The 21,081-nt window shown below is 38.5% G+C and overlaps 1 protein-coding gene across 1 annotated transcript; it reads right to left on the reverse strand.

The window, feature by feature from the left end:
• Window positions 1-11,718: 11,718 nt before the first annotated feature.
• On the reverse strand, window positions 11,719-20,910 carry ifngr2 (interferon gamma receptor 2). Its single transcript, XM_084085043.1, has 7 exons — window positions 20,670-20,910; window positions 20,019-20,133; window positions 19,372-19,547; window positions 19,056-19,198; window positions 17,519-17,672; window positions 14,980-15,131; window positions 11,719-13,711 (listed from the first exon to the last, which is right to left on the reverse strand). The coding sequence occupies exons 1-7, from the start codon at window positions 20,710-20,712 to the stop codon at window positions 13,583-13,585; spliced, it is 912 nt and encodes a 303-aa protein (XP_083941169.1). The 5' UTR covers window positions 20,713-20,910; the 3' UTR covers window positions 11,719-13,582.
• Between the last annotated feature and the right edge of the window lie 171 nt (window positions 20,911-21,081).

Below are 21,081 nucleotides of genomic sequence, written 5' to 3' on the forward strand. Positions count from 1 at the left end.
CCTGGTGGGGGTCTTTATTACTGAGCTGGTGAACTCCGTGGTGGAAGAAGTACTCAGATTGTTTTACAAGTATAAGTAGCAATATAATATAAAAAATACTGTGTTTTCACTTTTCAAGTTTAAGTGTAAACCTGTGTAAAAAATGTTACTTTAGTAAAAGTACAAAAGCACTGGCATTAAAATATACTTCCAAGTACCAAAAGTAAAAGTACTCACATTTTTAAAAGATTAAAAAAGGTGGAATTATCAATAAAACTATCAACTAGTTGGGCATGATCCTACATTAGAACAATGTAATAGTCAATGTTTTTTTTTTTTTATCACCAATGCTCTGAATATAATACATACATTTGGGAATAATGTCAGTCAAGTCAACTAACTAAAGCAGTTTTTCGGGCAAAGCATTTCAGGCAAACATGTCCACATTAAGATGAACATTTTAAAGTTTGAATGGGGGTTCTAGGTGTAAGTATGTAGTACTAGTAGCCTGCCAAAGTTTGCACTTTTCCACCTAATATCTATAAAAGCAGTGATGGTCAATGGTAAAATGGACCTCAAAAAAACACTTTAACCTAGAAACTCTTGTCCATTTTGCCATTGACCATCACTGCTTTTATAGATTTTAGGGGAAAAAGTACATCAAATTTCTCTTTTGGGCCTTGAGTCTTGGGACTCAAGGCCCAAAAGAGAAATTTGATGTCTCCGCGGGAGTAATTGGTTTGACTCAAGACCCAAAAGAAGGTGAACTGACTGTAAAGATTCAAAAAGTCATATATAGAATAGAAACCCCATTCAAACTTTAAAATGTTCATCCTAATATGGACATTTTTGCCTGAAAAGGGATCTTTGAAATGTTGCATAGTTTTAGAATTGTACTCCTTTAAAAGTTCAGAGTTTTATAATGGAGGTCGATGGAAGATTTTGGGACCTCAAAAAAACACTTTCACCTAGAAACTCCATTCACAGTTCAAAAATTCCACCTTACTGTGGACATGCATGCTTGAGATGAAAAAAAAAAATCATTTGTAGTTTTGGAGATATTTAACTTTAAGCGCCCCATGCATTGTCGATGCGGCAATGGACATTTAAAGGCAGGCTTACAACTACATACTTACGCCTAGTAACGTCATTCATACTTTAAAATGTTCATCTTACTGTGGACATGCTTGCCTGAAAAGGAATCTTTGAAATGTTGCATAGTTTTAGAATTGTACTCCTTTAAAAGTTCAGAGATCTATAATGGAGGCGGATGGAAGGTTTTGGGACCTCAAAAAAACACTTTCACCTAGAAACTCCATTCAGAGTTCAAAAATTCCACCTTACTGTGGACATGCATGCTTCAGATTTTTTCTTTTTTAAATCATTTGTAGTTTTGGAGATATTTAACTTTAAGCACCCCATGCATTGTCGATGCGGCAATGGACATTTAAAGGCAGGCTTACAACTACATACTTACGCCTAGTAACCTCATTCATACTTTAAAATGTTCATCTTACTGTGGACATGTTTGCCTGAAAAGGAATCTTTGAAATGTTGCATAGTTTTAGAATTGTACTCCTTTAAAAGTTCAGAGATTTATAATGGTGGCGGATGGAAGGTTTTGGGACCTCAAAAAAACACTTTCACCTAGAAACTCCATTCACAGTTAAAAAATTCCCCCTTACTGTGGACATGCATCCTTGAGATGTTTTACTTTGAAATGATTTGTAGTTTTTGAAATTTTTAACTTTAAGCGCCCCATGTATTGTCGATGCGGCAGTACAAAGTACTACCAATCAACTCTAAATTGCCTGAAACGTACTCCTAACAGGTTTTCGGGGGGACGATTTTGGCCTCCACACTTAGTGATTTTTTCGGATTTAACTTTCGTTTTGGTAGTGACCAACTTTCGTTTCGGTAGTGACCCAATGGTGAAAAAATAAATTTACTAAGTCGAGGCTTACAACTACATACTTACGCCTAGTAACCTCATTCATACTTTAAAATGTTCATCTTACTGTGGACATGTTTGCCTGAAAAGGAATCTTTGAAATGTTGCATAGTTTTAGAATTGTACTCCTTTAAAAGTTCAGAGATTTATAATGGAGGCGGATGGAAGGTTTTGGGACCTCAAAAAAACACTTTCACCTAGAAACTCCATTCACAGTTCAAAAATTCCCCCTTACTGTGGGCATGCATCCTTGAGATGTTTTACTTTGAAATGATTTGTAGTTTTTGAAATATTTTACTTTAAGCGCCCCATGTATTGTCGATGCGGCAGTACAAAGTACTACCAATCAACTCTAAATTGCCTGAAACGTACTCCTAACAGGTTTTCGGGGGGACGATTTTGGCCTCCACACTTAGTGATTTTTTCGGATTTAACTTTCGTTTCGGTAGTGACCAACTTTCGTTTCGGTAGTGACCCAATGGTGAAAAAATAAATGTACTAAGTCCAGGCTTACAACTACATACTTACGCCTAGTAACCTCATTCATACTTTAAAATGTTCATCTTACTGTGGACATGTTTGCCTGAAAAGGAATCTTTGAAATGTTGCATAGTTTTAGAATTGTACTCCTTTAAAAGTTCAGAGATTTATAATGGAGGCGGATGGAAGGTTTTGGGACCTCAGAAAAACACTTTCACCTAGAAACTCCATTCACAGTTCAAAAAATCCCCCTTACTGTGGACATGCATCCTTGAGATGTTTTACTTTGAAATGATTTGGAGTTTTTGAAATTTTTAACTTTAAGCGCCCCATGTATTGTCGATGCGGCAGTACAAAGTACTACCAATCAACTCTAAATTGCCTGAAACGTACTCCTAACAGGTTTTCGGGGGGACGATTTTGGCCTCCACACTTAGTGATTTTTTCGGATTTAACTTTCGTTTCGGTAGTGACCAACTTTCGTTTCGGTAGTGACCCAATGGTGAAAAAATAAATTTACTAAGTCCAGGCTTACAACTACATACTTACGCCTAGTAACCTCATTCATACTTTAAAATGTTCATCTTACTGTGGACATGTTTGCCTGAAAAGGAATCTTTGAAATGTTGCATAGTTTTAGAATTGTACTCCTTTAAAAGTTCAGAGATTTATAATGGAGGCGGATGGAAGGTTTTGGGACCTCAAAAAAACACTTTCACCTAGAAACTCCATTCACAGTTAAAAAATTCCCCCTTACTGTGGACATGCATCCTTGAGATGTTTTACTTTGAAATGATTTGTAGTTTTTGAAATTTTTAACTTTAAGCGCCCCATGTATTGTCGATGCGGCAGTACAAAGTACTACCAATCAACTCTAAATTGCCTGAAACGTACTCCTAACAGGTTTTCGGGAGGACGATTTTGGCCTCCACACTTAGTGATTTTTTCGGATTTAACTTTCGTTTCGGTAGTGACCAACTTTCGTTTCGGTAGTGACCCAATGGTGAAAAAATAAATTTACTAAGTCCAGGCTTACAACTACATACTTACGCCTAGTAACCTCATTCATACTTTAAAATGTTCATCTTACTGTGGACATGTTTGCCTGAAAAGGAATCTTTGAAATGTTGCATAGTTTTAGAATTGTACTCCTTTAAAAGTTCAGAGATTTATAATGGAGGCGGATGGAAGGTTTTGGGACCTCAAAAAAACACTTTCACCTAGAAACTCCATTCACAGTTCAAAAATTCCCCCTTACTGTGGGCATGCATCCTTGAGATGTTTTACTTTGAAATGATTTGTAGTTTTTGAAATATTTTACTTTAAGCGCCCCATGTATTGTCGATGCGGCAGTACAAAGTACTACCAATCAACTCTAAATTGCCTGAAACGTACTCCTAACAGGTTTTCGGGGGGACGATTTTGGCCTCCACACTTAGTGATTTTTTCGGATTTAACTTTCGTTTCGGTAGTGACCAACTTTCGTTTCGGTAGTGACCCAATGGTGAAAAAATAAATGTACTAAGTCCAGGCTTACAACTACATACTTACGCCTAGTAACCTCATTCATACTTTAAAATGTTCATCTTACTGTGGACATGTTTGCCTGAAAAGGAATCTTTGAAATGTTGCATAGTTTTAGAATTGTACTCCTTTAAAAGTTCAGAGATTTATAATGGAGGCGGATGGAAGGTTTTGGGACCTCAAAAAAACACTTTCACCTAGAAACTCCATTCACAGTTCAAAAAATCCCCCTTACTGTGGACATGCATCCTTGAGATGTTTTACTTTAAAATGATTTGGAGTTTTTGAAATTTTTAACTTTAAGCGCCCCATGTATTGTCGATGCGGCAGTACAAAGTACTACCAATCAACTCTAAATTGCCTGAAACGTACTCCTAACAGGTTTTCGGGGGGACGATTTTGGCCTCCACACTTAGTGATTTTTTCGGATTTAACTTTCGTTTCGGTAGTGACCAACTTTCGTTTCGGTAGTGACCCAATGGTGAAAAAATAAATGTACTAAGTCCAGGCTTACAACTACATACTTACGCCTAGTAACCTCATTCATACTTTAAAATGTTCATCTTACTGTGGACATGTTTGCCTGAAAAGGAATCTTTGAAATGTTGCATAGTTTTAGAATTGTACTCCTTTAAAAGTTCAGAGATTTATAATGGAGGCGGATGGAAGGTTTTGGGACCTCAAAAAAACACTTTCACCTAGAAACTCCATTCACAGTTCAAAAATCCCCCCTTACTGTGGGCATGCATCCTTGAGATGTTTTACTTTGAAATGATTTGTAGTTTTTGAAATATTTGACTTTAAGCGCCCCATGTATTGTCAATGCGGCAGTACAAAGTACTACCAATCAACTCTAAATTGCCTGAAACGTACTCCTAACAGGTTTTCGGGGGGACGATTTTGGCCTCCACACTTAGTGATTTTTTCGGATTTAACTTTCGTTTCGGTATTGACCAACTTTCGTTTCGGTAGTGACCCAATGGTGAAAAAATAAATGTACTAAGTCCAGGCTTACAACTACATACTTACGCCTAGTAACCTCATTCATACTTTAAAATGTTCATCTTACTGTGGACATGTTTGCCTGAAAAGGAATCTTTGAAATGTTGCATAGTTTTAGAATTGTACTCCTTTAAAAGTTCAGAGATTTATAATGGAGGCGGATGGAAGGTTTTGGGACCTCAAAAAAACACTTTCACCTAGAAACTCCATTCACAGTTAAAAAAATCCCCCTTACTGTGGACATGCATCCTTGAGATGTTTTACTTTGAAATGATTTGGAGTTTTTGAAATGTGTAACTTTAAGCGCCCCATGTATTGTCGATGCGGCAGTACAAAGTACTACCAATCAACTCTAAATTGCCTGAAACGTACTCCTAACAGGTTTTCGGGGGGACGATTTTGGCCTCCACACTTGGTGATTTTTTCGGATTTAACTTTCGTTTCGGTAGTGACCAACTTTCGTTTTGGTAGTGACCCAATGGTGAAAAAATAAATGTACTAAGTCCAGAGCTCGATGAATGTTAGGGACCAAAAAAAAAGTCACTACAAAGTACCAATCAACTCTAAATTGCCTGAAACGTACTCCTAACAGGTTTTCGGGGGGACGATTTTGGCCTCCACACTTAGTGATTTTTTCGGATTTAACTTTCGTTTCGGTAGTGACCAACTTTCGTTTCGGTAGTGACCTAATGGTTAAAAAATAAATTGACTAAGTCCAGAGCTCGATGAATGTTAGGGACCAAAAAAAAAGTCACTGCAAAGTACTACCAATCAACTCTAAATTGCCTGAAACGTACTCCTAACAGGTTTTCGGGGGGACGATTTTGGCCTCCACACTTAGTGATTTTTTCGGATTAAACTTTCGTTTCGGTAGTGACCAACTTTCTTTTCAGTAGTGACCCAATGGTGAAAAAATAAATTGACTAAGTTCAGAGCTCGATGAATGTTAGGGACCAAAAAAAAAGTCACTACAACGGCAATGGACATTTAAAGGCAGGCTTACAACTACATACTTACGCCTAGTAAAAATCACTAAGTGTGGAGGCCAAAAAAAAAGGTAGCACTTTACAATAATGACCCGTTATAAAGCATTTATAAACGTTTATAAGTAGTTTGTAGACTATTAACAAATCATTAACAACCTGTTTGTTGACATTCGTAAATGATTACTAAAACCTTTATAACTACAGTTACAAATCATTTGTAAAGTATTAGTAAGTAGTGAACTATTCATGAATAAGCCATTTATATACATCTGTAAAAGATTATGAAATCATTTGTAACGACCCATTCTAAAGCATTTATAAACGTTTATAAGCAGTTTGTAAACTATTAACAAATCATTAACAACCTGTTTATTCACATTCGTAAATGATTACTAAAACCTTTATAACTACGGTTACAAATCATCTATAAAGGTATTAGTAACTATTCATGAATAAGCCATGTATAATACATCTGTAAATGATTATTAAATCATTTTTAACTGATGTTACATAATATATACAAGCTATTGGTAGCTTGTTCATGTTTAACATATGCTTTGTTAAACATTCCTAAAGTATCTATAAATCCTTAGTACATGTTATTATGTGCCCTATAGTAAAGTGAAGACAGTTCATCATTTACAACTGTCTGTTAATGTGTTTGTTTATGTTTAACATGCTTTGTAAAACATTCCTAAAATATCTATAAATCCTTTGTACATGTTATTATGTGCGCTACAGTAAAGTGAAGACAGTTCATCATTTATGACTGTCTGTTAATGTGGACTTTCTCCTTACCTGTTGCAAACTACCTGGCTTTCATGAATGCAGGCACCAAACAATTACTAGAATTATCATTCATGTTAAGCAAATGATGCGTAAGACATTCGTAAAGAGTATGTAAACCATTTGCAGATGTTATCATGAGCCTGAGCCTAGTTGCTTCTTTTGGGCGTGTTTTCATAGACCTGTCCGCTTGTTTCTTTTGCAAAATCTGGCAACACACTGATTACCTGCATTACACCTGCAGTAGCCTACTAGGGAGGAAGTGAACAGTGATGCAGTTGCAGACTGGACAGAAATATGTCTAATTCATGTTTTATGTGTTTTAACTGTCTTGTTGCAGGTGATCGAGGTAACATAAAATGGCTAATCTTACACACATGAAGTAGCATGACTAAGGGGTATTTTGGTTAGTCCGACAGCGCATTCCTCCGACAGCGCAGTGCTCCGACATTAAACAGTAAACCCGAACCAAACCCGCACCCTAACCCTAACCGCACGCGGATGCCACATAGTCGGAGAAAAGGTCTGTCGGATTAACGCATGCCTCCCGTAATGTCCTCCATGCTTAGCAGTTTAGCTTAGCAGCTAAAGCTAACTTGCACTGGGAGGTGGTGACTGCAGAGGCTCCAAGCTGCTACTCTGTGATTCTGTTGTGATTAATTTCTTTGTTTAAATGTCAGTGTGTGTGCTGTGGCCAAGAGTTGCTACATTTTATATCTTAATAAATTGTTGTATACTTGTATACTATATAACGTTACTTTTGCCACTTTTTGATGTCACATGTTTTACTAATCACTGTTAAACATGAAATAATAATGCATAGTCTTCACTTTACAACAAGGCCCATGATAACGTTAGCAAATGGTCAACACACTCTTTACGAATGTCTTACGAATCATATATTAAACATGAAAGATAATTCTAGTAATTGTTTGGCATCTGCATTCATGAAAGCCAGGTAGTTTGCAACAGGTAAGGAGAAAGTCACATTAACAGACAGTTGTAAATGATGAACTGTCTTCACTTTACTATAGGGCACATAATAACATGTACTAAGGATTTATAGATATTTTACTCTACTCAGAGTCATAAGTTTACAAAATGTACTAAAGTACAGTGAACGTCTGTGCGGTTTGTCTTCATCACTGAAAATAACGTACATGTAAACTGATATAAAACTGCTGTCATGTGCAGTTGGGGTGAAGAAACACAACCATTTCACTCCTAATAATACCTATTTGATTTGACATCCTGACTTGCTGCTGTAGCTGAGACTTGAACCTGTTACCTGCGGCTCACTAGTCAGTGACTCTATCCATTCACCTACAGCTGTTTCCTTGGAATCTGTGGTTCTGAAACTTTTTGTTGTCAACCCCCCAAATTGACATGTATTTGGGCAGTGGACCCCAATGTGAAATGATGTAGTGTCAGGGCCCCCCATGAAAAAGATTTATATTTATGCTGTAACACATTTTTTTAAAGTTATTTGTCTTGTTTGTTGTTCAAGTCAAAGCACCAGGAAGGCTGTACTTGTCAGCCATCTGTTAGCTCAATGGGTTGAGACGCAGTATTCATGATCCAGAGGCCATGAGTTCAAATCCCATTGATGTCTTTCCTATGATTCTTTCCTTTGCAGACTGGCTTCCAGAAGATCAACTGAAAACTACCAGGAAGGCTATATTTGTCATCCAACTGTTAGCTCAATGGGTTGAGACGCAGTATACATGATCCAGAGGCCATGAGTTCAAATCCCATTGATGTCTTTCCTATGATTCTTTCCTTTGCAGACTGGCTTCCAGAAGATCAACTGAAAACTACCAGGAAGGCTGTACTTGTCAGCCATCTGTTAGCTCAATGGGTTGAGACGCAGTATTCATGATCCAGAGGCCATGAGTTCAAATCCCATTGATGTCTTTCCTATGATTCTTTCCTTGAGTGGGTTCGATTCCCACTCCGAGTCATGTGTCCCCGGTAACTTGGGGCAACGGATAAATTGACTGATATCCTTAGTGATGCTTCCCTTTGCAGACTAACTTCTAGAAAACAAGTTAAAACCACCAGGAAACCTGTAACTCTCAGCCAACACTTGACTCGACTTGACATGACTTGACTTGAGTGCCCCAAGTTACCTGGGACACTTGACTCGACTTGACTTGACTTGACATGACTTGACTTGACTTGAGTGGGTTCGATTCCCACTCGAGTCAAGTGTCCCAGGTAACTTGGGGCAACGGATAAATTGACTGATATCCTTAGTGATGCTTCCCTTTGCAGACTAACTTCTAGAAAACAAGTTAAAACCACCAGGAAACCTGTAACTCTCAGCCAACACTTGACTCGACTTGACTTGACATGACTTGACTTGAGTGCCCCAAGTTACCTGGGACACTTGACTCGACTTGACTTGACATGACTTGACTTGAGTGGGTTCGATTCCCACTCGAGTCAAGTGTCCCAGGTAACTTGGGGCAAGGGATAAATTGACTGATATCCGTAGAATAACTTGTAGGAGTGTGCTGGTTCAAATCCAGTACAACCCAGGACCGAGCGGTCCTGGGTTCGATTCCCACTAACGTCAAGTCCCCGGTAAATTGGGGCAGCAGATAAATTGACTGATATCGAATCGAACCCACTCAAGTCAAGTCAAGTCATGTTATTGGACAGACGCTCTACCAGTCGAGCTATGCTGTTGGCTGAGAGTTACAGGTTTCCTGGTGGTTTTAACTTGTTTTCTAGAAGTTAGTCTGCAAAGGGAAGCATCACTAAGGATATCAGTCAATTTATCCGCTGCCCCAAGTTACCGGGGACACATGACTCGGAGTGGGAATCGAACCCACTCAAGGAAAGAATCATAGGAAAGACATCAATGGGATTTGAACTCATGGCCTCTGGATCATGAATACTGCGTCTCAACCCATTGAGCTAACAGATGGCTGACAAGTACAGCCTTCCTGGTAGTTTTCAGTTGATCTTCTGGAAGCCAGTCTGCAAAGGAAAGAATCATAGGAAAGACATCAATGGGATTTGAACTCATGGCCTCTGGATCATGTATACTGCGTCTCAACCCATTGAGCTAACAGTTGGATGACAAATATAGCCTTCCTGGTAGTTTTCAGTTGATCTTCTGGAAGCCAGTCTGCAAAGGAAAGAATCATAGGAAAGACATCAATGGGATTTGAACTCATGGCCTCTGGATCATGAATACTGCGTCTCAACCCATTGAGCTAACAGATGGCTGACAAGTACAGCCTTCCTGGTGATTTGACTTGAACAACAAACAAGACAAATAACTTTAAAAAAATGTGTTACAGCATAAATATAAATCTTTTTCATGGGGGGCCCTGACACTACATCTTTTCACATTGGGGTCCACTGCCCAAATACATGTCAATTTGGGGGGTTGACAACAAAAAGTTTCAGAACCACAGATTCCAAGGAAACAGCTGTAGGTGAATGGATAGAGTCACTGACTAGTGAGCCGCAGGTAACAGGTTCAAGCCTCAGCTACAGCAGCAAGTCAGGATGTCAAATCAAATAGGTATTATTAGGAGTGAAATGGTTGTGTTTCTTCACCCCAACTGCACATGACAGCAGTTTTATATCAGTTTACATGTACGTTATTTTCAGTGATGAAGACAAACCGCACAGACGTTCACTGTACTTTAGTACATTTTGTAAACTTATGACTCTGAGTAGAGTAAAATATCTATAAATCCTTAGTACATGTTATTATGTGCCCTATAGTAAAGTGAAGACAGTTCATCATTTACAACTGTCTGTTAAAGGAAGCCTGGCTTTACCATCCTGGCTCGACACAGCCTGGCTTGACAAGGTCTAGCTCGACAAAGTCGCTCCTTTTCAGCCTGGCTTGGCGTTCATGGAACGTAATAAACCAGGCTGTACGGACCAGACTTTGTCAAACCTGGATTTGATTTAAATCCAGGCTTATTTAATTCTCCTTTCCTTGTAATAGGCCCCAGGTTATATTCACTTACATTAGTGGTTACTTAGTTTAAACATGTTATTGTTTACATTTAAAACCATACATAGCAAATAGTGTCAATTCAATTCAAGCTTTATTTCAAACCCAAGGGGGATTCCTATCACAATAAAAACACCATACAAAACGTAACAGAAAGAGAAAAAAATACAGTGTGGAAACGGTGCGTAAATAATGCAAATTAGTCAATTACAGTGCATGTGCTAATACAAAACTTTAAGCTAAAATTGTAATGTGAATGCAATGCTTGTTTTAAAGTATATATTGTAAGGTGACATGCTGGCTGGCTAACCCAGCAACAGAAAAATAAAGTATCAAACTTATAAGGCAATGGGTATTCCCAGCCAGAGGCTATGGCTATTTGACATGTTAAAGTTTGGGAGCTCCTAGTCTAGAGCTCCATGGCTCTCTGCATATTGTCGCTTTCAGGTGGAAACCTTGTATATCCAAAACAATTATTAACCAAAATAAAAGTGAAAATAGATGATCTACAAGCTCACAAAAACGTCACATTCGTGACATGTTGAGCCTGTACAGTACATCTGCTATTTTCACTAGTTTTTGTGCGACACTCTTGTATGATGAAGTAGTAGGGCATTCATTTATGAAAAACATAAAAAGTTCAATATGGAGATATGAGGTTTCTGACCAACAGCAACTATAAGGAAACCACAAGTGAATCCTGATGAAAGGCGTGAATGGCTGGAGAATTGGGGTGCAACATTGCATCAAAACTAATCAATTTAATTGATTGTAAAACATAAACTATAATAATTTAATAAAGTGAAAAATGTATCCCTTCTTTGGGATATAGGGGAAATATTTCAAGAATGTAATTTTTTTTTAATATATATATATATATATGTATATATATATATATATATGTATATATATATATATATGTATATATATATATATATATATATATATATACATATACATATATATATATATATACATATATATATATATATATATATATACATATATATATATATATATATATATATATATACACACACACACACACACACACACATACATACATATACAGCACATATCCAAAATAGTGCTGTGGCTATCTTCACTATTGTTGCATGACGTGCAAAAAAATAAAATAATGCTTTAGTGGTTAATCGATTTGTTTATGTAGAATGTTTTTTAATGTATATTTTTTTTAAATTGCGCTTCTCAATGATTTGATTAATGGAAAGAGTAATCAATGGAATAATGGCCAAGAAGATAATGGATATTTGCAGCACCAATGGAGAACGTCTAACAAGAGTTTCCATCCTTGAGACAATGTAACCAGACTGCCTCCACCTGGAGTTACTAAGCATCACTCTATGGTTGTTTCCCAAACAGTAGGTCGGGACCCATTTGTAGATCGTGATTACCAGTATTGTTATTTCAAAAGACTTTCCAAAAATATTATGTTTTTTATACACACTGTAAAAAAAACATTTTTCAAAAGAATTTAATAAAATAAAACGGATTAAAAGAAATTCCAAAAATGTAACTTTTAAAAAGAAGTGAAAGTGGCCCATCTACAAGCTCACAACACGGCGCGGTCTGATTCTGAGCTTGCGTTGTGAGCTTGTAGATTTTCCCTAGTTTTTTTCTATCTGGGTCTTGTGCTAAAACGTTTGGGAACCACTGCTCTATGGTGTCTCATTATCTTCCAGGACTTAAAATAATCTATTGTGTCCTATGATTAACCTGTATTTAGAATAAATAATATGTTAAAAATTCACTATGTAGTGTCAGAAGACAATATGAATTCTCAGAAATTATTTGAAGCACAATTGTAGGGCTGTGCGATAGACAAATAAATTGATATCAAGATGATAATAAAATATTTTTTTCAATAACCTGTAAATAAAAAAGTGAGTAAAACCAGAAAAAGACAACACTAATGCTGCGTTCACACGGGCAGATACAAAGATACAGTCTACCATTAATTTTTAAGGGAAGCCAGCGACATGAAGATACAAAGCAACATCCGACGTTTGTAGCTGCTACAAAATATACAAAGATACAAATTGAAGTTGAGCTAGGTTCAACTTTCAGATACAAAGATACAAAACTACAACTGTAGCTCCTATGACGCAGCGCTTGAGGACGTCAATGACCGCGTTGAGCAACACATGCGATGCGATGTGCATATTATGCGATGCGATGCAGCCTTTTTGAAAAAACATTACCCCCGCATAATTATGCGCCATTTTGCTGATTATGCGGTAAATTGTGCGATCGCATAATCGCATTTTTCTGAAGGGTCTAATTAAACCATAATCATGATATTAAGATATCTAAAAACCCAGATTATATCTACTATCCTGATATTGACATAAAATCAATATATTTCCCAGCATTAATATGTTGTCGTGTATGAACTGTGGAACATTCTCAAACACGGATATATGTTGGCTCAGTTCGCATGTGCCTTGAAAAATGCAGACAAAACTCAAGGGAAACATATAAAATATCCCCAAAGAGACGAGAATGGGGATTACCATTAGGTCCATATGGTCTGTTCCTAGAACAAGTCCTGATTGGCTGGGCACCCCTACAAACTCAATTGGCAGTGTTCACAGGTAAGCGACTCCTGCTGGTTGTTCGATGCGCCTGTTCAGTGGGGCGTCACTTAGTAGTGAACCTCTACATGCGTTACACTCTCCCAGACAGTTCAACGCCTCAATGTCAGATGAAAGGAACCTGCTGGTGACTCCATGTGTTATTAGAGACATGGTTACACCTTCCAGTCACCATCGGTTTGTGGTTGAAATGTTTTGGACTGGCAGACCGACCAATTTATGGCTTACAGTAAATGTTCAGGATCTTGAACAGGAAAGTCCCAGTGACTGATTGACCTCAAGTTTCCTGGACGGACGTCAAACCCTGTTCCTCTTGTGTTAAAGTGAAGGAGATGCGGTCATACTCGTCCTCCAGAGGGGCGATGGCGATAAGAGGGTGTTGGTGGTCTGGTAGTGGACAGAGAGACTATGGGACAAGGAAGAGAAAAATGTAAAACAGAGCACTTACACAGATCTTCCTTCATTCAGATGTGTTGTTTTTATTAGATATTCAACAGATGCGGGTGTCTGAATGGATAAATGTGTTTTTAAATGGGTGGTTTGAGCCACATCTTAACCACGTGAACCCTAGAGTCCTTATTCTGGGGCTAACGTTGTGGATTTCTGTGAATGGGTCCTTCCAGAGAATTGATCAAGAGACATGAGATAAGTGTTGAATTTCAAGCGTGGCTTTATTTATGCAATGCAGAGGTTAAGTCTATAGAGATAAAGGTGCAGCAAGCGGGATACAGATGGTCTACCCTGACATTGGGTTTTATATAAATCATGTCAAGTTCTTAACAATAGATTTTTGCCATGTCATGGCCATCTGGCCTCATCTTGGTCCTTAGGGATTTAGGTACGTGCCACATTTACTGGTGGTTACACAACTTTCCTGGCATCACTTTTCCACTGGTTCCCACCATGTAAAGTTTGGTTTGGCACGCTATGACCGTGTCTGCCGTGCCAGCAAGGTCTCTGCACGTGCACTCAGGCGGTGTCACTTCTAGCGTAAACCACCGGACGTGCGCTAATCTGGTGATGACCACCTGGGTCCCTTGGTACACGTTTCATTTGATGGAGACATTTGTCATTTCCTAACACTCCACTAACATTTGTATACTATAATCTATTTTTTTGGTCATATACATTTTTCGGGCGATTCTAAGAAAAAAATAATAACGATATAGATAAATTGGTAATGATTTATCGATATCAGTCAAATTTTGTACAATTTCTTTTTTATTTGCCTATTTTTATTTGCCTATCTGTAGTTTAGAACACCGATTAAAGCTTTCTATGTCCATGAGTTTATACAAAAAACGATGGCGCTTGCACAAAAACGAATTTCACCCACTGTTTTACACCTGTAAACCTGTAATCAATAAAGCTGATTCTGATTAAGTGCACTGCTATCTAAACACAGGCTCATAACTTGCAGACGTGTTAGTTTGTGGGAGAAAACTACCAGCCAGGGCAGTTCTGCTTGTTGTTTTTAGTTATGTGTGTTGCTGTTTCTTTATTAGATGCCAAAAATAAATAAACATATATAATCAGTTTTTGATCAACCACTGAAAAACCATAATCGGTCGATCACTAGGTAATCTGTTTAGTTGAGGTTGCAAGAGAGTGTCTGTGTGTGTGTGTGTGTGTGTGTGTGTGGGGGGGGGGGGGGGGGGGGATTATTGAGGCTACCTGTGGCGTGGGTTCAGGTTTGAACCACTGTTTAATTCTCTTGATTCTCTCCTGCTGGTGCAGCGGGACATACGCCATAGCCACAGACACAACCACCACTATGATCACACCAAACCCTGCTGCGATTATCGTACCCAGCTTCAGCTTTTCATCTACAAAAAAATCACACAAACACACACATATTATACACACGCATTCACACATGAACAATACAGGCATGGACACCTGCATGTGCAGTATGCAAGTGGACATACACACCCAAAACTGCACGCACTCACGAACGCAAGTGTAGCGAGACAGGAAACAGGGAAAGAGAGTCGGGGGGTGACATGCAGTAAAGGTCCGCACTGGCCTGGGAATGGAACCGAGACAAGCTGTCAGGCATCAGAGTTATAGAGTTAGACAGAGTTAGCCTTATCTGAGGCTTTTAAATGAATACTGTGGGTCATGCAATATTGAAGCAAAGATTGTAGTACAGGGGTTCCCAAACAAAGGGTCAGGACCCATTTTATGGGTTGTGAGTAAAAACCTTTTTTTCTTTTTAGGAAAAAAAAAAAAAAAAAGAATTGTCCCGGCCGGCACGTGTCGTCTCTCAACGTGAAAATACTTGTCCGTTGTATCAATGCCCGAGTAAACAATCTAGATGCTCATCGCTCACGCTATTAGCACCGAGAGCTGCAGCCGGTAGCAAAGTCTACCAGGGGACTGGCCACTGGTTGGTATCGTGATAACAGAGTACATCCCATAGCCGTGATAGCAGACCCTGTGGCCGCGCATGCGCAGTAACGGCAAATGCGGTCGAGGAGTTAAACAGTTTCCAAAAAACCCTAATAAACAGCTTGAATTTGGGCAAAGTGAAAAACTGTCTTCCTCACGATCTGAATAATGCTAATGGTCAATGCCGTGTGCAAGTTGAGATCAATTGCGCAAGCCAGTGAGGAGAGAAATGCGGAACAGAGAGTGAGTGACTTCCCTTAATTTTATATACACACAAAATTGAAGATCGGCTATTTTCACTATTTTTTAAATAGTATACATTTATCATGTTGTTTTGGGTGAAAACGTTGGAAACACCTGGTGTAGTACGACTACCGTCTGTTGGTTTGAGAATCATCTGTCAGCGAGGTCTCTGCACGTGCACTTCACGGTGTCACTAGTAGTGCATCAAAGTGCTCTTATCCATCACAATTCACTATTGTGATATATTGCTCTGCATCTATACTAAACAAGGCTCAGCTACAACTTGCTTTTAACACCGTACCATGTGTGATTTGAAACATGTTTTGAATGTTGACAAAACATGTTTTCAAAATGCTAAATGTTACTCTGTCCAAACAGACTGGATGCCTCAGGAACTGAAGTGAAAAGAAAGTCACTTTTATGACTACAACTTGACACAAGTTCTTATATTAGTTCAATCAGTGACATGAGTTAAACCAGCCACTGTCTGTAACATCACTTTGTAAGTACTTCACCACTAGGAATCATGGTCAAAGTTTAACTAGGACCAGAAATACTATCTATATAAATACTATCTATCTCAGAGGAGGACATTTAGGTATGAAGCTCCCTACAAACACTTTCATACACGAATTGGGAGTTCTCTTTTGACAATCTTGCAACACTGTAGCCTGGGACCAGACGAATCTGCGAGTGCAAAAAAAAAAATTGCACTGCGATTTGGGTCTGGCACCACTAGACACCAATAGAGAATCCATTTCCTGCTCCAGAAGACTTGGGCAACCAATCAGGGGCCAGTAAAAAAAAACGTCCTCATGGAAGCACCAGACTCATATCCACGCAGTGATATAGTCTAGCTACACCAGGCTAGCAACACTGAGCTATAAAATGGAAATCATTGTGCAATCAATTGTCTGGGTACAGGCCTGCACTAGAAACAGGAATGTGTTGTTAGTGTTATCATGCAACATATCTAAACATCAAGAAAGGAACTGGCTACTTAGAACAGCTTTGCTTCTCTGCAACGCTTGATAAATATAGGCCTTGTACAGCTTTAGATGTTTTGTTTTTGTATTTCTCATTGACCTGTATATTTCCATGACATGGACCTTGTTTCATCAATTTCCATGACCGTCTGTGATAGATTAAATATATTCAATTATTTTCACATGAGAACCCTGTTCAATAAGAAAAAGGAAGCTCTATGTGTCAATTTCAAGGATTAAAGAAATTATTTAAGTTGCGCTTGTACAATGATAATGTATTTATTTGTATCTGATTCCATGCCCTAAACTTTACTTGTATGCATTTTTATCTGCACTGTTAAAAAATTACCTTTTCACCCCAATTAACTTGTTATGCCAATTCCCTATGTATTCTGTGCCTTGTCACTGCCTGTTCGAAGCATGTTGGATCTTAGATATAACTCAAAAAGCCATTTTTCAAAAAAGAAAAGAAAAAAGAAAAATACTGATTCCATTATCTTAACATTAGAAACTCAAACAATATAATAACAGGAAGAAATTGAATTTTGGAATAACAATCAAACGGATATCATATGGCTTTAATCTGAGCTTACCTGACTCTGGTATGAGCATGCACCTTGGACAGCTGGGAGGACCAACCACCTTGTCGTATAAGACAATCTGGACATACACACAGTATCTCTGTCCCTCATCCAGCTCTTTGATACTCACTGAAGATCTGGAGTCTGGAACATGTATTTTATATTCCTGTATGGACAGTATATAAACATTAGATCCAATACAATCCAATCCAATCCACTTTATTTATAGAGCACATTTAAAACAACAGTGTTGAACCAAAGTGCTTTACACTCAGTAACACAGAAATACTAAAAATATACAAGAACAAAACAATACACAATAAACAGGACAACATATAGACAAAACGCCTAGTGGAAACAGCAACTCTCAATCTGAATTTTCGAACGCCAAGGAGTACAAGTGAGTTTTCAAACGTGATTTAAAGGGTTTGAGATGCTCTAACATGGGGTGGAAGCTCGTTCCACGGTTTGGGCACATTAGATCCTGTAATTGACTTTGATTTTACACATTTAGACATTTAAGACATTATCCAAACCAACTTGCATAATAATGCAAGCAACCATAATCAGTGTTTTGTTTCCATACATAGAATTTATTTGGGAAGCCTGCCCAGACAGATTTCTATATATTTTTTTATATTTTATATCGGTTCGGTATTACATATTACATTGATCTGAGGACTTACGTGGACTGGTGTGCTACGTTTGTCAGCAATTACTTTCAAAACCAACTGAAAACCAACCATTTGATTTTACGTTACTAAACATTTGACTGCAGTGTACACAGGATCAACTGTAATTTTAATTTACAGTATATATACATCAGATAGTGTAACTCAGAGGGACGGTTGAGTTGTAGTTGGCTACTTGTCTTTGGCTAGTTCTGGTGTATGTTAGCTTAACCATGGGGTAACGTAAAGATTTTAAACTGTAAGAATTAAATGCATCAAAGTCTTGATACAACTATGAAATTGAGGGTGTATTTATTTGGTTTAAATTGGTCTTACTGACTGTAGATTTACTACAGTGCTACTCGGCTGTTGCCTAAACAACAATTATTAGACCTGGCAGTATAAGGGACTGTGGGGAGCTGCCAGCACCTCTCTGGAGCGCTACTTTTCCAAAGCCAAGCATCGCATTTCAGCACTCTTGGCGTCTATCGTTTTTTGGAAGAGCATCCAGCATGCTTCAACCTGAACATAGTTTTGTCACGCCAATTTTGATCCTTCTGGCTTTGTCTGACAAACCGGTCATTTACAAACCAACTTGGAATAATTACTACAGCCATTACTACATTAGTACAACAAGTAAAGAAACCATGAAGTCCATGTTTACCGTTGTTTCAGCTAAGTTATTTGTGCTAGTAATGCAGATGACAAGACGTTCGACAACACTAACGGTTGATCAATTCAAACGTTCCGGGCATCAATAAACACTCACTGGACATGATATCCAATGCGCTCCTCTGCTCATAAAATGATTTCTGTGCAAACAACCCCTAAGGTAAAGGTAAGAATGATCTTTTGAATAAAGCTGTGAGGTGTCTCACCTGTAATGGCTGAACTTCCAGACCATAATAAACCCTGTATGCAGCAAATTTGTGGTTCCACATCAGTCTGTGGTTACTGCTCAGAGTTACAGACAGGATGCCCGGCCTAGCAATTAAACCTACAGATGGGCCACAGGAGTCACCTGGAGAGAGTATAAGGAGTATAAGGACAGTACAATTAATTGAGAAAGTTATATAACACACACACACACACACACACACACACACACACACACACACACACACACACACACACACACACACACACACACACACACACACACACACACACACACACACACACACACACAAATACCTAGTCTAGTGCAGGCCTCAACAGGTGTAGAGGTCAGGTTGTGTGTGTGTGCTTGGACCCTCAGCTCCACACAGCCATACTTTGCTGCTTTCTGGGTTCTTGTAACATCACAGGAAGTCAGTGCTGTCTCAACACAGGACTGGACATCCTTCCATGTTTCAGAGTCAGACTTAGAACTGAGAATGAAAAACAAACAGCAATCATGAATAAATACATTTAAATAAACTAAGAATAACACGATTCACTCACAGGAGTAAAAATGCACCAGCTCAGTGGCCTTGTGGTTAGAGTGTCCGCCCAGATATTGACATACCACAGATTATAAAAATGGTTCCTAATGCCTCCCTGTTTGGCATTAAGGGCTGGATTGGGGTTAATTCCCTGCGACATACTAGCATCATGTCCAGGAGGTGTACTTAGTTACATGGCTGGGGGATGTACTTAAACATCACACTACAGAAACAAGAGATAGACTCCTGCAAGTGACTCCCGTCATGCGACGGAGCATAAATGTGCCAATATTGTGTCCCTGTGTATTTCAATATATTACAACACGGCACTAACACTAGAGTTTGTGGTTCCATGTACTGTAGCGTTCGCGGCCCACCCCACCCAACAGTGTAGGTGACATTGATATGTCGATGTACCTGCTCCGGTATTGAACAGTGTAGGTGACATGATTGTGTTGATGTGCAGGAGTCCACGTCAGTAAGGAGTTGTTAACATAGACATCTTGCAGTGACAACAGCTCCTCTGAATGTACTGGGAGACAAGGGCAAACATCAATCAGTCAGACAGCATTTGTTATTCTATTAAAGCACATTAGGTGCTATTTTACATTAGAGGTTATAGATATAAGATAGTACACACACACACACACACACACACACACACACACACACACACACACACACACACACACACGTCATGAAGAAAAACAGATGATGTGGGCTGGGAACAAATGTATTGTTAAAAGGCCAAGCGCTTTAACAATAACGTTTTTTTTCCTTGGATCCTCCTCTTTTAAACTCAAGCTACTGCTGGTTTACTTTATCCCTAGAATGGCTGCGATATTACATTACTTTCAAGTATTACACATGTATTACACGTGTATTACACATGTATTACATGAAATAACAGCCATCCTAGCCAGAGCTGCACTGCAGCTGGCTGTAAAAAAAACAACTTTCTGAAAGTGACGAAGCTTTTGAGCTAATAGCTTAGCTAACTAGCATTAAGCTACCCAACCATAACACACAGTAACAGTTGTTCAAAACGAAACAATAGTAAAACTTTACCTCGAGCCGTAATAACACAACTCCACAGCAAAACGTACAACATGATGTGAAGTATTATTCATCTCAGACGGTGCAGGAAGCAGATGAGCATTACAATTAAGCACCATAAAGATTAAACTTAACTATATTATCCTCTTTGTGAGGTTATCTCACAAAGACAAATAAACTGGATATTAGTCATAGCTGTGAGTTCCCGAAAATGATGCATTGCTTTCGACACTCCCATGACTTCCGTTATGTCCCAATCCCACTGTTCTTCTTGGAGGTTTATGGGGGTTGGTAGTATAGTCGTTGCATTACTGCCACCTTCTGTTTAACTTGGATCACTTAAAGTAGTTCATGTAGCATCACAATCATTTTAACCACTGTATATTTCTGTAATACTGTAGCCTACTTTTCATTGGTTCAATAT

Source organism: Gymnoscopelus microlampas (assembly GCF_963454915.1).
Source record: "Gymnoscopelus microlampas genome assembly, chromosome: 17".
NCBI classification, from domain to species: domain Eukaryota; kingdom Metazoa; phylum Chordata; class Actinopteri; order Myctophiformes; family Myctophidae; genus Gymnoscopelus; species Gymnoscopelus microlampas.